We start from the raw sequence: 26,942 nt of genomic DNA, 5'->3' as shown, positions 1-26,942 counted from the left end.
TTGTTCCTCTTTTACGCTGCGGCTACTGAAGCGATTTGGCTGAAATTTGGAATGGAAATAGCTTTTACTCTGGATTAACTTAAAGGCTACTTTTTATCCCAGAAAAATCCATAGTTCCCGCGGGATTTGTGAAAAACTAAATTCCATGCGGACGAAGTCGCAGGCGTCCGCTAATCTATACTAATATTATAAAGCTGAAGAGTTTGTTTGTTTGTTTGTTTGATTGAACAACACGCTAATCTCAGGATCTATTGGTCCAATTTGAAAAATTCTTTCAGTGTTCGATAGCCCATTTATTGAGGAAGGCTATAGGCTATATATTATCCCCGTATTCCTACGGGAACGGGAACCACGCGGGTGAAACGTCAGCTAGTAATAAATAAAATTCGTCTGTCGCCATCAACATTTCCGAAATTATCCGAAATACATTTGAATATCGATGGAATGGGAAAAAAGGGGCATATTTTGCGGAGCTATGCTAATGTTGGGAGGCTTCGTCGCGTGCAATTATTCGATTTCCGCGGGTATATTATAATCGGCGGGATTTGAATCCAAATGGCCGCTTGTAATAAATTCCCCGAGTTACTTGCGTGAGCCGAATTCTTTAAGGTATCCCCACAACAACGTGTTAGGGTTTCGTGCACCAAAAGGAAAATGAAAAATCCATCTTCTAAGTTTACGTAAAATCTGACCTGACGATAGCAAATGTCATTCCCATACATCTTCCTAGTTTCGAAGCGTTAGTGATTGTAGAATGAGAATCGTCGTGCCACTTGGTTAGGGCGGGCAGGTAATGAAGGTTACATTTTAACCGATTTCAATAAATAGGAGGAGTCTAATTAGTTTAACTTTTTCTTATCATAACCACTAACGAATGAAAAACAAAGTTTACAGAAAAAACGTTTATAAACCTGTATCCCGATTATGATAAAAAATAAAAATTATTAAAAAAATATCCTGCCTACGGTAAAATTTGTAGAGTAAAAAAAAATATTTTTACCGTAGACCGGTTCATAATTTTTTTTATATATTAATAAAATTTGTTTGTGCTTTGCTCGTGGTTCAACCTTAGAATCTTTCGCTTGTTAAGTATGTATACACACACTCCATAACAAACAACTATTGCTCGCTTAATTAGTGGATAACTAATAATTATTAATTACGCTAATCTAAGAGGCGAAGAAAAAAATAAGGAAGGAAAGTCTCTAAAAAAATTAAATTTAAATATTAGGTAGATTATTTAAAGACTTGTGCTTCCTATTGAAACACGTGAATTCACAAGGACAACATGTTTGCAATATGTTAGATTTGACTAAATTGCAATTAGTGGCAGCGGAATATATAAAACATTAAATACCTACTTGATTAGATGCTAGGGTATTGCCGTGACGGAAGGCGGAAGTAGGAACAAACGGTTGATTGAACGGTACTTTATAATCACAATTTAAAATGGCCAGACGGAAAATATGGGTGTTTTCAACATCATTAATAGCCGATAGATGTCCACTGCTGGACATAGACCTCTTGCATGGACTTCTGAACACCACGGTCTGGAGCCGCCAGCATCCAGTGGCTCCCTGCAATCCGCTTGATGTCCGCGGTCCACTTAGTGGGGACATTAGCAGCCGATGGACGTCCACAGCTGGACATAGGCCTCTTGCACGGACCTTCACAGTCACCACACCAGATTTGTGTTGTGTGTTGAATACCAAAAGCAAGCAAGTTAAATACGTCAGGATTGAACCACGAGCGAAATTGATGGATTTAAAAAAAAAATCCTGAGCGTCGCGAGTCGCCTAAGACTCCTAGGCCGTTCATTAAACCCTGGCATACAATGAAATGTGTATAGGCCGAAAGTGAATTAAAAAATAAAATAGAATTGTAAAGAAATCATAACCCGTCATCATAATCATCATCATCATAATCATCATAAGCCGATGAAAGTCCAATGTTGAACATAGGCTTCTTTCATGGATTTCCCAACACCACGGTCTCGAGCCGCCAGTATCCAGCGGCTCCCTGCAAACCGCTTGATGTCCTCGACCCACCTAGTAGTGGGTCGACCAACACTGCGCTTTCCGGTGCAGTGTCGCCATCCCATTTTTTAGAAAAAAATCTGGGTGGTAAATGAGACTCGGAAATAAGCTCAGCTCCTCAACCAAGTGCGTCGCTATGTAGGGCGGCGGAGGGTCAAGGGGCAGGCAACTGACCTCTCCTAGAGATTTAAATAAATTTCGTCAAATGAAAATTAATTAACCCTTTGGAAACTCTCTCTAAGTATTTTCTAGCTGGAAGGTAGAATTTGGTGTTTATTTCAACAAGATCTGAACCGTAACCTGAATTCGCAGATATATTTTGATTGATTGATTGATTGAATAACACAGTAAATTAATGAATAGGTAGGTAATAAGTACTTAACAATTCCATGACTAAATTGTAAATATAATATAATCTGTCTGTCTATACAATAACTTCATTATACTTTTAAATAACAATGTAAGCGTCTATTAAACGACACTTATTTGCAGGGTCAAAAGGTTTTTGAGTATTTCATCATAGCTTATAAATAAATATTGTAACGACCATGAAATATATTTAAGTACCTACATTACATTATTACATACCATTTTGTAAAAATAAATTAAGTATAGGGGTGAACATTTTAAACTGAAAAATACCTATGGATAATATAATATTTTTTATTACGAGCAGGCAGGTCACCTGATGTCAAGTGATTATTGTCGCCCTAACTTCAACACCAAAGCAGAGTAAAAGATATATGTTTACTGTGGCCAAAGGCAGTGGATACTTAAGTACCTATTTAATTTTTGACAATATTGTGAAATGGTGATAACAAAAAAACAAGAAATCCTGGCTGATATCAATAAACGCGTTATAAACGGTAGGGAAAAATCAGGAACGAAGAAAACTTGGGATATACTTACTGCTGTACCCTATAGGTTGGTTCTCCTGCAGTTTGAAGGTGAAGGGTATGTGGACCCTCTGCATGAGGAGCCGCGGCGGCTGCATGGACCGCGGCCAGGGGTCGTCACGTCCCTCGCCCACTATGCCTATGAACTCCATGTTCCTGCAACAATGGAGACACTCCATCATCAACATTATCATCACATTTTGGCGACATCTCCGCCTGACCATGATGACAAGGTCGCCATTGACGGTCAATTATTCTCACGTTTCTGTAAAGCAAACGGCAGTACCCACGCGGCATACTATACAAGTCATGTACGCAGTGACCAACACACGATCAATTATAGTCGTGGGTGGGTACAGCAACGTGAGAATAATTGACCGTTTGTGGCTAGCGTAATATTTTCCATCGACATAAAGAGACAACAACGAATATTATTCACTTTGATCTAGAAGTTTTGCGCGCGAACGAGACATCTTTACAGCTATACAATCGTCGTCATCAACCCATATTCGGCTCACTGCTGAGCTCTCAGAATGAGAGGGGTTAGGCCAATAGTCCACGCTGGCCCAATGCGGATTGGCAGACTTCACACACGCAGAGAATTAAGATAATTCTCTTTTATGCAGGTTTCCTCACAATGTTTTCCTTCACCGTTTGAGACACGTGATATTTAATTTCTTAAAATTCACACAACTGAAAAGTTGGAGATGCATGCCCCGGACCGGATTAGAACCCACGCCCTTACAATAAAACTGTAACACGTCAATTTCTGTACATTGAAGATATATTGAACATTTTTGTTGGAGGGTTTAATAGGGCAAAAAAACATTTTTGGCTTCAGTATATCCAAAAACATTTTTTTTTTGGCTGTCTTCATGCTAAAACTACTGAATGACTTCAAATTAAACCTGGCACGATTTGAGACCATAATACGAAGAGGAATATAGAATATTTTTTGGCGCGAAAATAAAATAGGAAGGGAGTAAAAATAAAAGGGGTTGAAATCTTTTACGAAAAGTCCATACATGAACATACCGTAAACGAGTATCAAGCGCGAAGTCGCGGGCGTCTGCTAGTACAATATATTATAGTATTTTTTGCGCATCGCGGACCAGCAGTTCCTGAGATTAGCGCGTTCAATCAAACAAACAAACAAACACTTCAGCTTTATATATTAGTATTGATGTTCTCGTAATGCACAAAAATACCGATTACGATACCCCATGAGATAAACGATAAAAAATTCATCCTCACTTTGATGTATCGAAGGAACCCCAAATTTTTTTTTTGTTCAAATTTTCTTTTTAACACTTTAAAGACGTAGACGTAATAGATAATCGTACCAAATTTTAGCTTTCTAGTTTTAACAGACTCTGAGTTACTGACAACTTTATATTTTTAAAATTTTCGGTTCCCTATTACTTTTTTAAGTTGGTCGACTATAACTCTTTAAATAGCAATGGCTACTTAGCTGTTATAGTTTTACTTGATAATTTCATTATACATATAACCTATTCTCGATTTTTTTTTCACATATACAACCGTTTAACCGGTAGAGGGTGGGGACACTTGACTCTAACAAAAACCAGCTCATAAAAGCTTAATATTTTACAAACGAGTCCCTAAATCGAGAAATATTAATACAAGACCTTTCATATCCTTCAAAGATCTACATTACATGTGTGTACCATAAAAAAAATATTATTCAAGATTTTATTGTACGACTTTGTTCACATTTTTAATGTACATACTCATGCTAATTTACAGCTTTCTAGTAGTAATAGTCACTGCGCTAAACCGCGGAGAGACAGACCAACGGACGGACGGACGGACAGACAGACGGACATGGCGAAATTATAATCCTAAAAATCGTAATAAATGGACTCTACGTTGGTTAGGGTTGCCAACATTTCTTGAGAAAAATATAGTATTTTTCAGATTTACGCTTAAAGAAAATATAGTATTTTACGAAATAAGCGATAAAACACGTTTGTTTTTCTAAAAACTATATTTATTTACACTTACTTATGTATTTTTCAAGAATTTTGTCTTAAGTAAATGCTTTTTGACGTTTTTAAGCTCATTTTTTTTTATAGTTAACTATTATAATATTTTATATTATTATATTTTTTTTAATAGTTAAGTTCGGAATACGTGAACGTTCATAAAGTTGTTGAAAATATAGTATTTTTGCGTACTATATATTTCTTTAACAGTATATACGCAGACCCAAAATATAGTACAATACTATACATATAATATTATAGTACAGATGGCAACCCTAGCATCAGTAGTGCTAAATATTTTGTTTGTTGTAGCTGTAGCAAACGGTTGTTTGCTATACTGGCAAAGGAATATACAGTTTCATCATTATCAACCTATACTCGGCTCACTACTGAGCTCGAGTCTCCTCTCAGAATGAGAACCTGATAGAAAACAATGGTTTCACAATTTGTAATTATAGGTACTTACTGCTTTTCTGTAATAACCATAGGTATTACAATAAATGCGCGGTAGATTTACAAGACGGAGGTCCTGGGTTCGATCCCCGGCTGGGCAGATTAAGATTTTCTTAATTTGTCCAGGTCTGGCTGGTGGGGGGCTTCGGCCGTGGCTAGTTACCACCTGACCGGCAAAGACGTACCGCCAAGCGATTTAGCGTTCCGGTACGATGCCGTGTAGAAACCGAAAGGGGTGTGGATTTTCATCCTCCTCCTTACAAGTTAGCCCGCTTCCATCTTAGACTGCATCATTACTTACCATCAGGTGAGATTGTAGTCAAGGGCTAACATGTAAAGAATAAAAAAAAAAAAAAATTAATGAGGTACTACAAACTATACTACTTTTTTGCAACTGATAATATTATGCAGAAGTAATTAATTAATTGGATTAAAACTTTAATAAGTCTATATCTACATTTATATTTAATTTTTATACCTACCTAATACTTACATGGATATAAATATATATATGTACATAATTATATTATTTTAAGCATAAAATCTAACTTTTAGCAAATTTTTTTTAAGTTTTTTGTTACAATATTACAGGGTATTTTATATTTAGTAAGTATAACTACCTACTGGTATTATGTATTTAATTATAACACTATTCCACAGTTTAGCTAACATCTATAATTTTACTTTCTATTTCTTTACATATATCTTGGGCCAAAAAAGATATTGCTGGATGATGAATTAATATTCCTTACACATGTATGTGAAATTAGAGATTTTTTTCTCATCAAAACTAAAATATACAGTATTTTACAACTGATACACTATGATGGCTTCTTATTGGACCATATCTGGCATGGCTTACAATCACACACTTTAGTGTCCAGGACATTGACCTCTTATAATAAAATGATCTCTTATAATAGAAAATTTCACTTAAAAACTGGACAATTTTGCTTTGACAGTTTTAGAATTGTTGGTAAAGAAAATTATACCTAGAACCTTTTAAATAGAGTCCATTAATATATAATTAAATAAAATCCCAAATTCAGAACAAATTCAACCTTATGGATTAAGTTTAAGGTTGAATTTGCAAATGCAACTACTTGAATTGAGTGCCAAGAAGTTGTGTTTGGCACTCATTGAGTGGGAGACGTTTTTAATAGGAGATTGATGGTTCAGGAGCACCTAATAACATAATATCACTCTAAGTTCACCAACCTGTATTAGAGAAGTCTTAGCTTGATACTCCTAATCATTTAAGGAAAGACTTGCAGGCTAATTTACTAACTTTGACATATGTTAGTATACATATACAAAATTGAGATTCTATGTAACAAATGTCATCCGGTGCCTGTTGACGACCCTTTGTGAATACCATACAGTAGGTAGATGACATTTGTAAGTTGATTTGATATTAATTTAAGAGGTTGTAAAAAAGACCAAATTAGTGAATAGGCCAGCTGGTGTAGGCTGCTAAAATAGAATGATATTGACAACCTTAGCAAAACATTCATTCATTCACTGTTATGGTGAAATGGTTAAAAATGTAGACAGAGAAGTGAATACTGCATCAACTGTTTGGTGTGCTGTTGTAAGTCAAAGTTTGACATCCTCAACACACTGCACCAAACTAATGGTTCCGGTGGCGCAGCATGCCTTGGGGAGGCCCTGTATCAAAATCAGTAGGGGAGCCCAAACGAAGGGTATTTCTTACAAAAGAAATAAAAATACTTGCTTAAAATAAATATGATAGTGACTTTTTTAGTGATTTTCGATTAACGGGCCCCTGTAGTGGGGGGGCGCCCTATCAATGACACGGCCAATACAGCGGTAGGTTAACTAATATATTTTAAGCTACTTTATGTACAATTTGCAACATGTTGAGCCTGTAACCATGTACTCATTTATTTTATACTAACAGACACCCTGCCACATTTACAATATGGGTATGAAAAGTAAGGATTTTTAAGTTAAAATATTATAATCTGTTACTGATTGACAAACTTGTTTGTACTGTTATTAGGCTTAATCTGATCTGATATCAGGACACCAAATATAGAATCACCTTGACTTATATCTTTACAGAGTGTATACATGTCTTATTTGAATGATACACTTGTATTTGAATGCTTTAGACACCTGTAAGTGACTGGCCCCACCATCCAACATCATTGTATACTTTTTATTTAAATATGTTCTGTGTACTAGTTGTAGGTGTTTCAATTAAATAAATAAATTATCTTTGCTGAAAGAGAATGAGGTGACTGATATGTCTATTTACTTCTCTATCTACAGTAATCAACGAATGCAAATTGACATTGAAATTGACATTTTAAGTCACTATTCAGTGTGTTTCTGTGAATATATTGAAGTTCCACAAGAGATGGTAAACATAAAGTTTGTTTATAATTCACAAATACAACTTCTATTTTACTTTAAAATCTCTTAGCACATTCCTTGACTAAAGTCTTATAAGAAAAATTCCAATTAGAATATTTTTCATTACAAAAATGTATTAAACATTATAACTTACAACAATAAAGCCAGTGTATTTACAATTTTATTATCAAAGGTACCAAAAAGTGTGGGCTATAACAAAATCCTTGAAAGGTGATATTTTAAAAACTAAAAATCATACAGTAAATTTATCATTATTTTAATTGGAGCATTAAATGGAAAATCTTTATTTTGTTGTACACAAAACTACTAGGTAAATGCTTGTAACACTAATAAGAAAGTACTTTAATAGAATTTCTAGTATAAATCTTATTAGAAACTAGGTTCCACATTCATACACTGCTAATAACCTTAATCTTTAGAGTAAGAAATACCTTCTATGCAAGAAACATTATCTATTTTTAGCACTTACAGTTATCTGATAATACGAGTGACCGCTACCAGTTGGCCTCAAAACAAATACTTAGCCAAACTGTATCATCTCGATTTAGTACCGTAATATAGTAAACATATCAATCACTCACCTCAGGAGTATGACTAGCATCATAAAGAAGGCAACGAGGGCCCCAATCATAATAAATATATTTGGCAAGTCTGCCAAAGTGACTCCCGTCGAGCCCATTTTGCATCACCTAAATAGATCACAAAACAACAACAAATCGTTCCAAAGTACCGAAAACTAAAGGACACATCGGTTCACATCACAATAATAGAAACAAAAATACACACGCCCGCACAAATTCACATTTTCGACGACGAAAAATCTATTTTTTCTAATTCCAATTCTATCTTGCGAATTTCGTCAACAGTTTCGCGAATCGCGTGCGGCTTTATTGCCCAATTGTCTTACGCAGCTGCAATAATAAATAATAATCCTCTGTATGGTTATAACCTTGTGATAAGAGATCTCTCTAAATAATGTTTATTGCGAGTTTAATCATAACAAAAACATTGATCGAAATAAATATCGCGACGCACTACTCCGTGGAACGTAGTTTGACAGAATGAGAATGAAAATGTGAATTGATGACAGCAGTCGCAGTCAGCACATGACAGTTGACAGACTGAAACTGAAGGTGAACTGAAGCAGTGAATGGAAATGCGCAAAAATAACTTCACAGTGAACGAATAACGTCAAGCAGTTTGTTAAAGCGAGATCAACATAATGTTTTTATATAAGTTAGAAAGAAATAGATATAGTTTGAAAGCTCCAAGAGTATAATTTCACGTGTATGATCGTCTTCATACAAGATGGCAGCACGAGTTCCAATTTTTTTTTTAAATTTGCTACGACTTTTCCGCTAAATTAAACATTTCTATTTTCTAGATGAATTTTATCACTTACTTACTCAATAATTTATGTACTAAAAAAGCGTCCTTGTATTACGTCAATCCGACTAGCCTATGCAATAAGCCGGTAGCCAGCGGATTAACACATTGTAGATGTAGTTAAGCTGAAATTTTTTATTGATGGGAAGCTGTGGACCGCAGTATACTTTGACCAATAATAAGAATGGTCTAAGGCAGAATAGATGAGATTATGCGACAGCATTTGTAGCCCATAAATATGACCCACCCATAGCAAACCTTCCATAATAGTAGAGTACTGACTCTACTAGTGCTGGCTCTACCTATGGTGCAGTACCAGTCGAATCGAAGGGTAAAATTATAATAATCTATGTAAACTAATAAAGGTAGTCGTTCGTCGTCCTCGTCGTTCTGGGTAGAGGAAAACAGCTGTCAGCGTTGGTAGACTATTAAACATACTTTAAAGACATTTTGCATTAGGTACTTGATTGCCAAAATCAACAGAATAATTCCGTTAATTTACGCTCAAATCGTATGATTATGAAAAATCACAAATTATTAGCAAGTAAACTATTGACTATTTAGATAACTTTTGACGTTCTGGTATTTCTGAAGTTTTTTTTAGTTAACATAAGCATATACCCAATATTAAGGGCTCCTAAGAGGGGAGGTCCATAAAATAATCAGAGGTCCAAAACTCCGCAGAACGGAGATGAAGGAATGAGGGTACAAATTTTTTTTAGTAGGTACCGTTGTTTATGTGAACTCATCATTATTTTAAATTTCAAATTATTTACAACAGTACACCTGTATTTTTTTACACGTTTGCATACATGACTAAAAATTAAATCGGGAAGTCATTTGCAAAATGGAGCAAATTGAATTTCGTGCGGTGATAAAGTTCCAACCAAGCAAGGAATTTCTTATTAAGCTAACTTCGCCCTCAAAAAGTTTTCAAACTTTCATTTTGAAAGTAGTTTTTATAAAAATAAACGTCTTTTTTTTTGCTTATTCCTAATACTATATTTTCTTGATGAAAAAGTAAAAAGTGTATAGAGCTCGAGGGGGATTATATTGAAAAAGAAGCGCCATCCAGAATTCCCCCCTCCTTGTATCTCAGCTGCCAATATCGTTTAGTATTGTATTTTGCAGGATTGAACAACCAAAGTGTACCAAAAGTGAGTGACCTTGAACTTTTAAGCATTCCTACGTATCACATACGAGTAGGGAGGTACTTCAGGCAAACCTCAATAAGATAATTCTTATAATGACCTTGAAAATTACATAGTACCTACTCAGGTACATTTGTTGAACTAAATCTTAGGTAGGTATGAAGGCATACCTCCGCACTTACATTACATTAGCTAAAAAATCCGATAACCATTGTTTAATCCCGCCCACTGCGGTTGTCATGTACACAGGCCAACTGAAACTGTAAACAAACCCAACGATCGATATATTTCCATACTCCTAAGTAAAAGCCGTGCAGCTTTCGCCGAATAAACATCTCTCGAAAAAAAAAGAAATAAAGTAAATAACTAAGTTTTTAAACGAAAATTATTTAAAAATCCGCGAATTATTTAGACTGTGATTCAAGCGGGAAATGCTAGTTTTCGTTCAGAAACGCGAATGAATAGTGCGGAGTATCGGAATCGGGATCGTTCGAAATTCAAACTGTGGAACAACGTGGCGTCCTGCATGGAGAAATGGTTCGGTGATAAGCGGTTGTGGTTATTTGGGAACAACCTGCCGTTGTTGCCGAGAAGGTTGGTTGCCACCGTATTTTTATTTTGATTGTAACATTGACCTCCACATGAGATTGGTGGATTGTAATTATTATTACAAGGCTCAATACATCAACGAATTTTATTAAATAAATTAATATTAGCCAGATTTAATTAGGTGAAAACATAAAAAAAAATGGGTGAGATAGAATCGAACCCTAGAGCTTTCGACTTTAAGTCCGGCCGCGTAACCACTTCTCAATGATCCTGGTCATAAAAGAGAAAGTACCTAAGTACTACCTACTAGTACTAGGTACGTCAGGACCAGTGCTGTGAACAAGGTTCAAACCAGGATAGGCACTGTACGTTCAAATTGTATAAAATGGAGAATAGCGTCTCCAATACAGGCTCATAATTATTATTCCTCAAGATACTTAGGCAGTGCATTTTTGCATCTATGAAGTACACGACAAGATATTGCCTGTACCTAATGAAAAATCCCTATCCCTCCCCTATCCCCTATCCCCTATCCCTATCCCTATAAAATCGCCCCATTATTCTTATCTATACCAATATTATAAATGCGAAAGTAAGTCTGTCTGTCTGTCAAGCCAAGCGATTTAGCGTTCCGGTACGATATCGTGTAGAAACCGAAAGGGGTGTGGATTTTCATCCTCCCATTAACAAGTAAGCCCGCTTCCATCTTGGATTGCATTATCACTTACCATCAGGTGAGATTGCAGTCAAGGGCTAACATAAATAAATAATGGAATAAAAGACAAAATTGTGCATATGTGCGCTCAGATTTGTAGCCTATTATTCGGATAACTTTTTGCAGTGATTTTGTAAAGACGTAGGTAACCTATCTACATGACAGACATGCTATCATAAGGATAGGGTACTGACTGTCTGTAACTTTTAGATTTGAATAAATTTATCTATAATATAAAATTATCATTGGTCAGACCCGATTATTCTTACCGAATAATTAAAATTATACCATAGTTAGGTACCATACCTACGATCATTAAAAAGATTAAAACCACAATTCTGCAAGTAATTTATAACAAGGAAATCTACAGATTTACCCTACCTACATAATTAAGAAAAACTATCATAATAATTCATCATGCAAGTTGTAGGTTTTACTAATTAACTGTCATATTTTTTGTCTTCTTTTATAATAATCTAAGTACCTACCTACCTACTAAATATTCGTGATATTTGCATAAAAAACATTTATAATTACTACTTAGGTTTAAACAATAATTAGTATTATTAATAGTTTTGACGTCAATGAATAAATTAAGCTTGGCGTGTCAATAAAATTTTCGTGGCGGCAGGTGTTTTACCTTTAACCGTTTGGTTACTAACTTGTTGTACCTGCCTAAGTAGTTATCGTAAAAATGATTTATTTTAGCACACTCAAAGGTGATTACAAAAATAAGAAAACTAATGTCGACCAAAGGTCACAACATTTGTCAGAACAACTTAATTAACAAATCAAACTGTAAACAAAATGGCAACCTAGAATGGCAGAGAATGACCTTGAGTGAAGTCACCCACTTGTGAACGTTGTGTGTAGGGTTAAAGGCACCTTTGACAGATATCTAACACTCCCCTTTTCCACTCAAGTCACACTCCCCGCCTATCCCAAGTAACCCATAAAGATTTTTTTCAATCTAAGATGGAAGCGGGTTAACTTGTTAGGAGTAGGATGACAATCCACACCCCTTTCGGTTTCTACACGACATCGTACTGGAACGCTAAATCGCTTGGCGGTACGTCTTTGTCGGTAGGGTGGTAACTAGCCACGGCCGAAGCCTCCCACCAGCCAGACCTGGACCAATTAAAAAAACCTCAATCAGCCCAGCCGGGGATCGAACCCAGGACCTCCATCTTGTGAGTCCACTGCGCTTACCACTGCGCCACGGAGGCGTCAAAAATACTCGTATAGTATATCAGGCAAGGGCTTCTTACTAGATAATTAATTGATAGTTGATTAATAGTAATTGATTGTCTCATAAAGATAAAATTATTATCAATTTACTCGTATTACCAAACTAACGGACGCACTGCAATCTGATTCACTAACTTTGACGTTTGTTAGTTGACATTCACGAAATTGAGATTCTATGTACATAGCAAAATGTCATCAGGTGCCTACTGACAACCCTTTGTGGATATCATAGAGTAGGTAGATGACATTTCTCAATTGATTTGATGTTTATTTTAATAAGTTGAAGTTCAAAATAGTGACTTTGCCAGCTGAACAAACACCAAAGCCTTAAGGTATTCTTACACATGCTCTAAAATAGCATGCTAAAAACGTGCTATTATGTATGCTTCTATTACGCGAGCATGCTTATCATCAGTTTACATTTGCTATAATAAGCAATAAGCTTACATTTGCTATAATAGCAATAAGCATGCTATTTTTAAGTATGGTCCTGAATAAGCATTCTCAAAGCAAACATTCCAATTACACATGCTAAGTATCTATCGCTCTCTGTCTATACTATTACATACACTACGTATTATGTCTCGGTACCCAAGCTATCTGAAAAACTCTTTATAGCTTGCTTATGCAAAGAAAAAACATTTCAGTAACAATGATTGTAAGAGAAAATTATAAGATTTCGACAGTGCTCGACCTTTCCCCAAGTCGACCTGTTCCATACATACCTAAATAAACTAAAACGTACCTAAAAATAAAATGCCTAATTCAGTCATTTGTCAAAGAAGACAGAAGAGACGTATAAATCAAATCCATCAATATTTACCCCTGGTTATGAAAAGCTAACGAATATTTTTATCGGTTTTGTAAACCATTTTTACTCATAAATTATGAAGGTGGAGCGACATTCATTGGCGACGTAAAATATAATTTATGTAATTGGTTTAGAGATGAAATTACAGTGACAGTGAACGCAATATGAAGGGGAAAATCAATATCTCCATTGCATCGCCCTACGTTATTTCAGCAAGGTAGACTTGAGTTATTTACGTACCTAATTGACAGCGAAGGGATGTCTTGAAGTTCGGCGGCCTTAAGTTTACCTTACCTTCGACATGGGATGGCAGATAGGGACAGCTGCCCTGGAGATAAAAAAAAGAAACTCAGGACTCATGACCAGAGTTATAACTTACTGCCGCATGCGTAAGAGAAAGGGAAGTCAGACAGAGTGGCGCTGTAAGGCGTTACGTTACCAAGTTTACTCTCCCATACGAAATTAAAACTTAACTTTGAAAATGCAAGAAAAAATGCAAACAGCTCCTGCTGTCTGCAGTCGGCTACGAACTCGTATAGTACGATGCAAACTTTATAACGTCTCGGAAATTAGCTGCTGATGTCACTACGTGAAGGTAGTAGAGAGACGAGTATCTTAGCATTCAAGTGGTAGAGAGAAAAACACCAAGCAAAGTCCAGGACTTGTGACTACTGGACGTAGGGTTAAGGAAATTCCTTGACGATCGATCAACACTCCCCTTCTCAGCTCGTGTTGTTCTACCAGCTTATCCAAAATTGGTAAGATCCTATTTAGAGCAACTTTGGATACTCGTTCTAGTATAGAACTAGCTGCACTTCTAGAGAGGCCAAGGTTTTTAAGAAAGTTATAGAGAGATTTTGCTGGTTATCCTCTCGCACCTACTTCTACGGTGTACAGACTAACTACATAGCCATTTTTAGTTAGTTCATTTGTTAGGTCATAATATTTATTCACTTTTATACTGTGGTCCTTCGGAATGTTAGTCTCCCACGGCACAGTAAGCTCTACAAGTACTATTCGCTTAGTTTATTTGGACAAAAGGACAAAAAAGACTAAAAGTTCCGTAAAAGTTAGTATAGATAAGCCTACCATCCCGCATATAAGCAGCGCGGTATAAGGCTCCATATCTTTTCCGTTATAAGGAGAATGCAAGCTCACAGGCTGAATATCATGATAAGGTTAGGTTATCTCTAAACACTGTTGTTGTAGTTTCATATAATGTGTACAGATCGCGCGCCAGCAGCCGCGCGATGGAGCGCTACGAGAAACTCGCGAAACTCGGCGAGGGCTCGTATGGGCTCGTGTACAAGTGTCGCAACCGAGACACCGGCGAGATCGTCGCCGTCAAGAAGTTCGTCGAGAACGAGGACGACCCGCTCATACGCAAGATTGCGCTGCGGGAGATACGCATGCTAAAGGTGAGGTTTTGATAAGTTGACAACGTTTGACTGACCAGTCTAACCTTTATACATCGTCAAGAACGAGGATTCATATGCGCAAGATTGTGCTACGGGAAATACTCATGCTAAAGGTAAAGCTTTTGATTGGTTGACAACGCTCGAATAACGTATTTATTAGTGCGACATCGTCGTTGTCAAGAATTCTGTCGAGGGTGAAGACGACCCGCTGAAGTTAAGGCGTTTGATAAGTTGACAACGCTTGACTACCTAGAATAACCAATCTATTCCGGCGAGATCGTCGTTGATATGAAGTTGGTCGAGAAGAATGACGACTCGCACATACGCAAGATCGCGCTGCGGGAGCTACGTATGCTAAAGGTGAGGCTTTCGAACAACCACCCTAATATCTTCCTGAACTGGATATTCCCTAGCTTTTGGCTTGTTACTGAGCTGTATGTTGTTTATACTCGTACCTTGTCCCATTTTTGCACTATCTACATTCTCATATATCTCATATATTTTCTTCTTTTCTCATATATCATACATTCATGGATGACACGGATTACGTTACAAGAGTAACGTAATCCGTGTCATCCAATCCGTGTGACAGCGCGACCGCGTTCTGTTGTTGCTTTCAGCTTTCGATCGGTGATCATCGCTGTCCAGTTTAGAACGCTAAAATGAGTAACTTCCATAAAACTTCCTTAACTTGCAAACATGTTTTCGATAAGTCGACAAAGGCTGACTGATCAGACTTACTAGCCCAACAACCCATATTCGGCTCACTGCTAAGCTTGAAGCTCCTCTCAGAATGAGAGGGGTTATGCCAATAGTCCACCACGTCCACCCCATGCGGATTGGCAGACTTCACACACGCAGAGAAATTAGAAAATTCTCAGGTATGCAGGTTTCCTCACGATGTTATTTCTTCACCGTTTGAGACACGTGATGTTTAATTTCTTAAAACACACGCAACTGAAAAGCTGGTGGTGCATGCCTCGGATCGGATTCGAATCCACCCCCTCCGGAATCGGAGGCAAAGTGTGTATCTACTGTGCTATCACCTATCTGCAACTTGCCAAAATCAAGTAGAACTTTACCTCACGTAATGCCTGTAATACCTGACGGGTTATGTTAATATTGCCGTTAGGATTTGTGCGTTTAATATTAGAAAATAAGTAACAAATGAATTAATTATTAACTAACAATGTAGACTGCTAAAGTCTCTACTCGAGATAATCCTTTAATTTATAATCCTTTAATTTATCAGACTATACGGAATATAGTCTGATAAATTAAAGGATTTAGATTTTTTATAAGTCATAGCCTAATATTAATCAGTTTTTCGTTTCCGCTACCGCATTCCTTTTGGTTCAAGGATCATCCACCTCAAAGCGATGTAAAAAATTTTGCGAATTTAATTTATTGCAGCCAAGCTTCAGGAAGTATGCGCACATCAGGAAGACTGATGACCACAAAAATGACCTTAAGAGTGAAAGTAGCTATAACTTCAGAACAAAGAAACCAGTTTTTCAATGCGTCAGGATGCTAAAAGCTAACTTAACTCGTGACGAATGCGTCAGTGAACTTATAAAGCTTGATTTATTATTCAAACTAGTTATAGACCGCAATTTCACTCACGTGCCGTAATTACTCGACCGTTGTAAGGAAGGTTATGGTTTTTTAAGTATAATACGATATTAATTGGCAAGCTCACTGAACAGAAAACGCTAAAAGCTAAGGCACGCTACTGTATACCTACTTACCTTTTGATTTCTACAGAAGCTGCAGCTGTTGATGTATTTATCAATCCATATTTGGCTCACTGCTGAGCTCTAGTCTCCTCTCAGAATGAGAGAGGTTAGGCCAATATTCCAGCACGCTGGCCCATTGCGGACTGGCAGACTTCACACACGCAGAGAATTAAGAAAATTCTCTGGTATGCAGGATTCCTCACGATCGTTTTCCTTCACCGTTTGAGACACGTGATATTTAATTTCTTAAAATGTACACAACTGAAAAGTTAGAGGTGCATGCCCCGGACCGGATTCGAACCCACACCCTCCGTGCCGTGATAGCCTTGTGGATATGACCTTTGTCACCTTGTGGATATGATTCCGGAGGGTGTGGATTTTCTAAAGTGATTGTTATTAATTATGTATTTTAGATAAAACTTATTGGCGAGTTGCCTTTATTTACTGTAGGCCTTCGCTTTTGGTTGCGATAGCTCGCAAAACTTACCCGTGGCTCAGTCATCAGACTATGAGTCTGAACTCTGAACAGCGTGGGGTTTTAGTCGGTTGTAGATCGACGTTAACTTCGATGACGATTCGAAAACGAAGTTGAGAATTTCCCCACGATTAAAATAGGCCTTCGTTAGATAGTTAAGTAAATAGAGCATACAGATACAATCATACCTAAGTACAAAATTTGATTAAAATGGACTTGGCAACAAAAACTAGCTCCTTGCATTTATAAGGAAATGCCGGTGCGAACTGCCAGAGATAAATTCTTGCAAAGATATCATCGATCAAAATCAACGCAACCTCAATCTCATACTAGCGGATGGCTTGTGTTTCCACCTGCGTAATTCACGTTCCCGTGGGAGTACTGTGACGAAATGACATCTATGTTACTTGCTGATAACGTAGCTTTTCATTGGTGAAAGAATTTTAAAAATCGGTTTAATGGTATATGCTTGACAGCTTAACAAAATAATTCACTTACGCATTTAAAATATAAATATGGTGGTGCTATGCCGAGTCGTGAAAGCTAAGTGGATATGACCTCTGCCTTCGATTCGGAGGGCGTAGATTCGAATCCGGTCCTGGGCATGCACCTCCAACTTTTAGTTATGTGCATTTTAAGAAATTAAACATCACGTGTCACAAACGGTGAAGGAAAAACATCGTGGGGAAACCTGCATACCTGAGAATTTTCTGAATTCTCTGCGTGTGAAGTCTACCAATCCGCATTTGGCTAGTGTGGTGGACTAAGGTCTAACCCTGCTCATTCTGAGAGGAGAATCGTGCTCTATAGTGAGCCGAATATGGGTTGTCAATGATGATGGTGGTGCTAATAGAAACTCTTTCTTACAGAACCTGAAGCACCCCAACCTGGTGAACCTGATCGAGGTATTCCGTCGCAAACGCAAGTTGCACCTGGTCTTCGAGTACTGTGACCACACAGTGCTGCATGAGCTGGAGAAGTATCCCTCTGTGAGTTGCTTAGCTTCTTCTCTACTTCATCCGCGTGAAAGTAGATGTAAACTTTTAACAACCCCTACCCTACCCTACCCTACCCCTACGCCTACCCTACCTATATAAGGCTGCACACGCGCCGGAAGCTTAGAAAAATGTAATAACTTCTCCCATTTTCCCAATATTTCCCTTCACTGCTCTGCTCCTATTGATCGCAGCGCGATGAAAAGTATACTATAACCTGCCCAGGAGTATGAAGAATAATTGACTGACATAAATTTTACTGATTGCATTTTTGGCATCAGTCATCAACCCATATTGCGCGTCATCAACCCATATTCGGCTCACTGCTGAGCTCGAGTCTCTTCTCAGAATGAGAGGGGTAAGGCCAATAGTCCACCACGCTGGCCCAATGCGGATTGGCAGATTTCACATACGCAGATAATTAAGATAATTCTCTGGTATGCAGGTTTCCTCACGATGTTTTCCTTCACCGATAGAGACACGTGATATTTAATTTCTTAAAATGCACACAACTGAAATGTTGAAGGTGCATGCCCCGGACCGGATTCGAACCCACACCCTCCGGAATCGGAGGCAGAGGTTATATCCACTGGGCTATCACGGCTTCTTATCAGCATTATATATATATTGGCATCAGTATCGATCACTAATCACCCCCTGATAGTTATTTTGAAAATATTTCATGTACAGAATTGACCTTTCTACAGATTTATTATAAGTATAGATAGGCTTACGCTTGACCACAATCAAGCTTGATGGTGAGCAATGATGTGTGTATTTCACTAAGAAAGAAAATCTCAGTATTTGATAGCACGAACACTAATCTTATATCTAACCTTATCCAAAGCTAGTGATAATATTCTAGATCTTAGTTATGTAGGTCACAATGTAGTAACAACATTCTCAGGCCTAGATCGCGTTAACTCATAAAAACGGACCCCACTCTACGTTTGACGCAGTAGGTATACAAGGACTTTAGACTGGTTATTGCTAAATTTCATCCGTGGACCGTTCAGAGACAGGCAATCGTTAACAGCCTATCACGTGGTTAGTAACCTTCGAAGTCCTATCTATAGATAAGTAATTAATATGGCCCTAACTATCTACCTTGGCAAAATCAAAAATACCCTGCTCTTTATACGGTGTAATTCTCTTAAAAGGTACCGTTCCCACGGGAATACGGGATAAATGTAAATGTTACTCTGTGAAGATGTGTTTAATAACTCAAATGGATTTTTAAAATTGTTCGATTAATTGTAACAAAGAAACCACAAAAAATTATCGACCTTACCAGTTTATAAAATTAGTTTAGATTAGCTGCGTTGGTCTTCTGGTGGGTTCACCAGCGCAGTTCCCGTTGCCTATGAAACTCACAAATAACGTGGCTTTAAATAGTACATTTTGATATAAGTGGAGTAAGTTGAAAATTACAGCCGAGGAGATATTGCAGCTCGGCCAAAGGCGGAGCTATCGTAAGGAAGTAGAAGATGTTATATGCACGTATGTTATACGACGTTTTATAACACATTTGCGAGGAAACACACTTTGAACACTTTCTGAAAATGAATTAGCATCTTTGCCTGTTTTTCTTGATTTACATTTGATACGCTTGTCATTTTTGCCCAGATAACGAAGTGCGCACACCAGCGTTTGTTCTTTTTTTTAGACAAATGCACCAAAAACAGTATGAACTAATAAAGTAAATTAATATTTTTGTGTTTCTGACAGATAAATGGTTGAAATTTATTATCAAAATAATTAAAATTAAAGAATTCAATGTTTTTTTTTAAATTATATCTCACAAAGGTAATTTTATTCATAAAATGTTGAGCACTTTTCTGACATAAAAACTCTTTGCCAAGATTTAAAAAAGTACCGTTCGTTTTTAGACGGATCTTAAAGGTTTTATGTTACATTAAGGCACATGTGTATTTTACTTTACATTACGGCACATGTGCGTACTGAGATACATTACGATATTGTAATTGGTGAAATAAGCGATAGTTTACGAGCAAATGTGTTATAAAATAATTTTCTAAATCATTCTAATATATCCAGAGATTACCCCATACAATACAACAAACTATACCACAGAAAACATTGTCTATACTAATATTATAAAGCTGAAATTGTTTGTTTGATTGAACGCGCTAATTACAGGAACTACTGGTGCGATTTGAAAAATTATTTTAGTGTTAGATAGCCCATTTATCGAGGAAGGTTATAGCCATATATTATCCCCGTATTCCTGCGGGAACGGGAACCACGCGGTTTACACCGCGGCGTTAGTTATTATTAGTATAAATGTAAAATTCATTTAAGTGTAGGCCTGTGTTTAATTTTTCACTTTTATTAGTTTATATATACCTACTTGCGTACGAATAAACATAACAAATCGAAGCCGGTTTAGATAAGTTTGTTCTGTTATTAAAATCCTTATTTTTTATACAAATATTATTATAGAATAAATAATTTGAGGTGATGTAAAGATTAACTACAATTATGACACGTTTATTTAAGCACATTAAACTAATTTACATTTCGCGCAAAAAATACCTCGGTTAGTTATCTACCTGCTTGCGGTAAAAATTTTAGGAACCGACATATTGGAATAATAAATTAATCGCATATGAAATATTGACTTAAAATATTTGAGGTGATATAGTCAAAATATGTTAAGAAAATAGTAGTCTGAGAAGGATATGACGTCACTCGACTGGCAGTGGGGTCATCTACTATTCAAATAATAAATCACTACGTCGTTTTTCATCGTATTTTCGTTATTGTGATCATCGAACAAAGTTATTTCAAGGAAATGATCTTCACTGCGTCATTTAACATTAAATGACAGTGATTTTTTGGTTTGAATTACGATCATTTAACATAATTATTTCAACTAAAATACGTAAAGAACGATTTTTCTTCGAAATAATCTTACTACTTGCAACTACCACTTCTATATTACTGCCACTTTACGTAAAATAAAGATATATATGGCTAGGCAGGGAGAACAACACGAGCAGAGGAGGGGAGTGTTGATCGATCGTCAAGGAATTCCTTAACCCTACATCCTGTAGTCACAAGTTCAGGACTCTGCTCGGAGTTTTTCTCTCTACCACGCGATGGACCCGGCACCTGCACGGTGAATCCATGGAATGCTAAGATATTCGTCTCTCCTCTGTCTTCATTGAAAATAACTATGATGAAAAACGATGTAGTGACTAACTAACTAATATAACCAATTTTGTCTCTATATGTACCGTTTTATTAAGCTGGCCTAGTTTAAAACACGCTGTATAAAATTGCGTCTCCTTAACTCCCAAGGTTGAACCAATATTTTTCTAATGTCAATTTAGTTTTCGCCAACGCAACGTGCGGAATAAATACTAATTAGTCCTATTATTATTGTTCACTAGCTTTGCCGAACGGCTTTATCACTTTACCCATTTTAACGTTATCTTATGAAAATATCGGGATAAAATGAACCTAGCCCATGTATAACTCAACTATCGGTAGTTAGCCTATCTGACTTCGGACCACGAGGTCTTGGGTGACTATTTTATGTGGTGGGTGGTTATTAGGTATTTCATAGCGGAACTTTTCTTTCTTCTAATAAATTTTCAGTAAAAATTCTCAGCCCGAAGTTGGGAAGTTTGTGGTTTTAGAACCCCGCGTCTCGGATAGTATTTAAGCCGTCGGCCCCGGTAATCATTAACATCAAACTATGGTCGTTTACGCAAAAAATATTACCCTTATTCTGATTCAGTACGGTATATACCTATTCATCATTACAAACAATATTCGGCTCACTATTGAACACGAGAATGAGGGGTTAGGCCTTAGTACACCACGCTGGCCAAATGCGGATTGGCAGAATTTTCTGTTCTGTTCAACGATGTTTTTCCTTCATAGTTTGAGACACGGGATATTTAATTTCTTAAAATGCATGTAACTGAGAAGTTTCGAATTCGAACTTACGCCCTTCGAATCGAGGCAGAGGTCTTTCCACTGAGCTATCCCGTCACTATGTCACCTACCTGTTAAATACGTATATTAGCCCTTATGAATCTAGATTTATGTCGTCGCAGTTTTTGCAACACATCGGAATGTAGTTGCTGCCGATTTTATTACCAATATTAAAGTAAATAGTAGACCAAGGGCGTATCTTAACGATAAGTAAACCTTTAATAATATCAACAAACGTGAAAAAGATTCAATGATTCACGCCTGCATTTGCTTAATCCCGCGAGAACTCTTGATATGCCTAAGTACCTAATAAGAGTTTCATCATCATTCATCATCGTTAAAAGACGATGGACTTTCTCTCTTGCATGGACTTTCAAACAAAACGGTCTCGAGCCACCAGCATCCAGCAGCTCCCTGCAACCCGCTTGATGTCCTCAGTCCACCTAGGGGGATCGACAAACACTGCGCTTTCCGGTGCGAAATCGCCATTCCAACACCTTGAGACCCCAACGTCCATCGGCTCTTCGAACTATGTGGCCTGCTCATTGTCACTTCAGCTTCGCGACTCACTTTAAATAGAGTTTAATACTATGTAAATCCTATGTTTAGAATGCAATGTTTTGTAAAGATCGGTTCTAAGACTGTAATCTTTTAAGAAGGAATAAAAGCGTATTAGTTCTCAAAACTGTTTGGCTTTATGGGATTCAATAAACTTGAAAAAAAGCATACATAACCGACTACTTGAACCTAGAATCTCGATATCCGAAGCCAAGTACGGTAACTATTGGACAAAAGAGCATACTAACTACATCGGTATACACATTTGTTTTGCTAACAAGTGGATATAACCATCAACGTAAATGCAGAACTGCAAAACAATGTTTGTCTTTACCAGTAATGTTATGTCACATCGCGTGCCCTCCACGGTTGATAGTAAAAAAACATGCCATGTTTTCGTCCCTGCCATTTGCATGTACCTACGCCTCATTTGTAAAAGAGCAAACCCCTTTTTTTATTACTTACTCACCTACTTTTTCTTGTTATAGTCGTCATGAATTGATTTCAGTTTTGTAAGCTAAGGTTGTAAAGCATGCGTACGCGGAAAGCATGCGTGCACGGGTTGTAGTAGAGCTTTAGACACAATTTGACTCGAAACTGTCTGGAACAAAGAGGTTTTTTAAAGTAAATTTCCTTCTGATGTTAAGAGGACATTAGAAAACTTCGTTTGGATATTTTCCCTTAGACCTAGCCCTCGACCACCAAAAGCTCTATTGCCACATCTCGAAATCGAGTCATGTTTTCTAGAGATATGGTGGGAACTAAAATATTCATAGATCATAATCCTGTGCCTGTAATTACACTGGCAACCTTTACATTTTATACTTCAGATCAGATCATATATATAGTTGGCGGCAGAATTCTATCTGCAATATTCTGCAACGCCTCGGTAATATTTTTGCCATTACAAACATATCTTACTACTAAAGTCAAACTTTTGATTTAGCAACACAATACTCTTTGGCGGCAAAAATATTCACGTCGGTCGTATTTTCTCAAGTTCTGTCCCAAAGAGCAGCTGTTCGACATGTTTATATCTAAAATGCTAAAAATTACCTGGAATAGCTTCACACCAAACACTAAAGTGCTGAAATTGATAGGCCAAGACAGAAAAATCATGTCCATCATAATGCGAAGAAAGCTTAGCTTCTTTGGCAACATAAGAGGAGCCCAGTTTTTACTTCCTAAACTAATATCAGATGGGAAAATATGAGGCAAAAGAACACCCGGCCGCCAAAGACGACAATGGTTGGTTGATATAGTGAACTGGTCTAGGCTATCCGCGGATAAAAGAAGAAGCTTTTCACATATTGACCCACAAACTTCAGTTCGAGGATGGCACACGATGACCATGATTACTATTAAAGTCAAGCTCTAGGATAATCTCTATTTCTTCTGTCACCAGGGTTGCCCAGAGCTCCTGTCAAAGCAGATCATCTGGCAGACGCTGCAAGGCGTCGCCTACTGCCACCGCCACAACTGCATCCATCGGGACGTCAAGCCTGAGAACATCTTGCTGACGAGCGACGGCGTCGTCAAGCTATGCGACTTCGGCTTCGCGAGGATGATCAGTGCGTAGGAACATTAGCTTAATATATTTTTAATAATCAATAATCAACATCGGCAGACGTCTATAGTTGGGCATCTTTAGGTCAACTAAATATAAGCATCTTTAGGTCAACTAAACATAAGCAGTCCCACGACCTGAATTCATGGCTTTCGTTTTCTCGATCCCTTTTACATGACAGTAGCATATATAACTAACAACTCTCCCTCTCAACGTTCGTTTCGCAACGCATCCACTAGCTTACTCCACTAATCAAGAAGTCTCTATATGTCTTACAGAAGTGATGGACCTGCCAATGCATAGCTTTAAGCAATGTGTCAAAAAACATTTACTTAGTCGAGTTTACTACACCATTGATGAGTTCCTCAATGATAAAGATGCTTGGAGGCCATTGGATCAGCATCCACCTTCACACAGGAAGTAACACTATAAGAAATTGTAATGTTGTCATCAATTGTAAATTATAATATGTATGATTTTTTTTAAAAGTGCAACTATTCAGTTTCTTGCCGGTTTCTTCTCAGCAGAACCTGCCTTCCGAACCGGTGGTAGAATCTTTACAAAAAGTCAACTGACGTATCAAAAGTGCTTGTAAACTGAGCCTACTTGAAATAAATGAATTTTGATTTTTTTGAAGTTTTAGGTACTTCAAAAACCTAGCCATCTTGCGGAAAAAAGGAAACTATTTCGTCTTTAACAAGCAAATATTGTGGACCTCAATATATTATGTTGAAAACCAAATTAAATGTACCGTTCCTAAATAACTAGGTATCTATAGCATTCCTGCCTTTCCCTCAGGTGGTAGCAGTTCGTCTGAATACTCTGTCCATACAATGATACCTTTTGGAATTGATGTGCGGCGAAGGGCTAGTAACTATTAAATCTGGTTTTTTTCTTTATCTTTTTTTTTTAATCTAAAATTAATTTAATTATTAATTGATTACAGTAGTTTAGTTAGATGAATACAGAATTATTTAGAGAATATTGAATAGTTTTTATAGAACTTGTTGTTGCTCTCAAACGATTGTTGTTGATATTGGAGTGAAAAGTGCGTTTTTTTAGATTATAAATATAAATTTCACTGAAATAAAAGTGATTTCGTAGATTTGCATAATCACAAACTGTTTAGTATTTCATGTTATAACTTTCTATAAAATACCTACACGCCTAGACTATATATCATTTTGGAAATTCATATAGGTACTTTATTGTTTATAAAAGATTCCCACGAATTAAGAACCTCCTTCCGTCCATTTCATCCTCATTTTTTTCAAATTTCGTTAATTATAATGTGATCATAATCACATTTGACGATTTTATTGGTATTTTATTATAATTTTACAATAATTTAAAACTGCTATTTATATTAACTACCTAGCTATTATAACTACATAATACCTATTATAAAATAAACTAGCGGACGCCCGCGACTTCGTCCGCGTAAAAATTGATGTAAACTTCTCTACCTCTACCTTACCCTGCTCGTAAACCTACCCAACCCTACCCCTACCTTACTCCTACCCTACCGCTAACGCTAACCCTTCCCTCCCCCCACCTTACCCTACCCTAACCGTAACCTATCCATACCCTATCCTACCCTACCCCTAATCTACCCCTACCCTACCCCTACCTTATCCTACCCTACCGCTAACCCTAACCCTTCCCTACCCCTACCTTATCCCTACCCTAACCCTACCCTACCCGTACCCTACCCCTACCCTACCCTACCCCTATCCTACTCCTCCCCTACCCTATACGTTCCATATCCTTCCCCTACCTCTACCTTGCCCCTACCCTACACTACCCCTACCTTATCCGTACCGTACCCTACCCTACCCTACACTTTCCTTAAATTACCCCTACCCTACCTCTATCCTACCCCTTCCCTATCTCTATCCTATCCCTACCCTCAGCAAAATTGGTCCAGCCTTTTGTGCGTCGTGCAATGACCAAAAGACTATAATTTCCCAAGCGACTTCTATGCTAATACTATAAAGAGGTAAAGTTTGTGTGGTTGTCGGAGGTAATCTCTGGATCTACTGGACCGATTTGGAAAATTCTTTTACCAATAGAAAGCTACATTATTTGCGAGTGTCATAGGCTATGTTTGGTCCTCATATTCATACGGGAACGGGAACCACGTAATTGAAACCGCGGGGCGTCATATAGCGATATTTTTGCGACTTTCAGAAATTTTGTTTTATCTCCGAAACTATATAACTAATTAACATACTGTAAAGGGCAAATCTTATCTATATAATATCCTTGTGATTATTAAATCATTTATTTTAATAAGGATTTAAGTTTAGTTGTGTAAATAATGACGTAAACCTTAGTTTAAAATTTAAATAATTTATTAAAGTACTAAAGGTACTATATCTGCTAAAATATAAAAGATAGATATAGGGTGTCGCGGACTTTTTTGTAGAACTTTTAAAGGTTCAAAAAGCCTCCATACATTTATTTCAGTTATACGCAATGGTTGAGGCAGCGCATGCGAATAAGTAAGTTTTTCGGTCTGACCTGTAAGAGAAAACCCGCGATATCTCAGTAGTTATATATGATAGAAATATAAA

General features: G+C 37.2%; 2 protein-coding genes across 2 annotated transcripts in view; one reads left to right on the top strand and one right to left on the bottom strand.

Annotated features, from left to right (window-relative positions):
- Window positions 1–8,879, bottom strand: part of LOC112054400 (cell growth regulator with RING finger domain protein 1) — a 49,103-nt gene extending 40,224 nt beyond the window's left edge. The window contains exons 1-2 of the mRNA XM_052888036.1: window positions 8,373–8,879; window positions 2,946–3,088 (exon numbers count right to left, since the gene is read on the bottom strand). Coding sequence (XP_052743996.1) covers window positions 2,946–3,088; window positions 8,373–8,470 — 241 coding nt within the window. The 5' untranslated portion in view covers window positions 8,471–8,879. The remainder of the gene's footprint in view (window positions 1–2,945; window positions 3,089–8,372) is intronic.
- A 1,762-nt stretch (window positions 8,880–10,641) lies between these two features.
- LOC112054385 (cyclin-dependent kinase-like 4) overlaps window positions 10,642–26,942 on the top strand; it is a 29,580-nt gene continuing 13,279 nt past the window's right edge. The window contains exons 1-4 of the mRNA XM_024094159.2: window positions 10,642–10,922; window positions 14,880–15,069; window positions 18,150–18,269; window positions 24,205–24,370. Of these exons, the coding sequence (XP_023949927.2) occupies window positions 10,786–10,922; window positions 14,880–15,069; window positions 18,150–18,269; window positions 24,205–24,370 (613 nt within the window). The 5' untranslated portion in view covers window positions 10,642–10,785. The remainder of the gene's footprint in view (window positions 10,923–14,879; window positions 15,070–18,149; window positions 18,270–24,204; window positions 24,371–26,942) is intronic.

The sequence above is a fragment of the Bicyclus anynana genome, chromosome 21 (assembly GCF_947172395.1).
Source record: "Bicyclus anynana chromosome 21, ilBicAnyn1.1, whole genome shotgun sequence".
Classification (NCBI taxonomy): domain Eukaryota; kingdom Metazoa; phylum Arthropoda; class Insecta; order Lepidoptera; family Nymphalidae; genus Bicyclus; species Bicyclus anynana.
The sequence above is the reverse complement of the archived record's forward strand: the minus strand, read 5'-3'. Positions and strand labels throughout refer to the sequence as shown.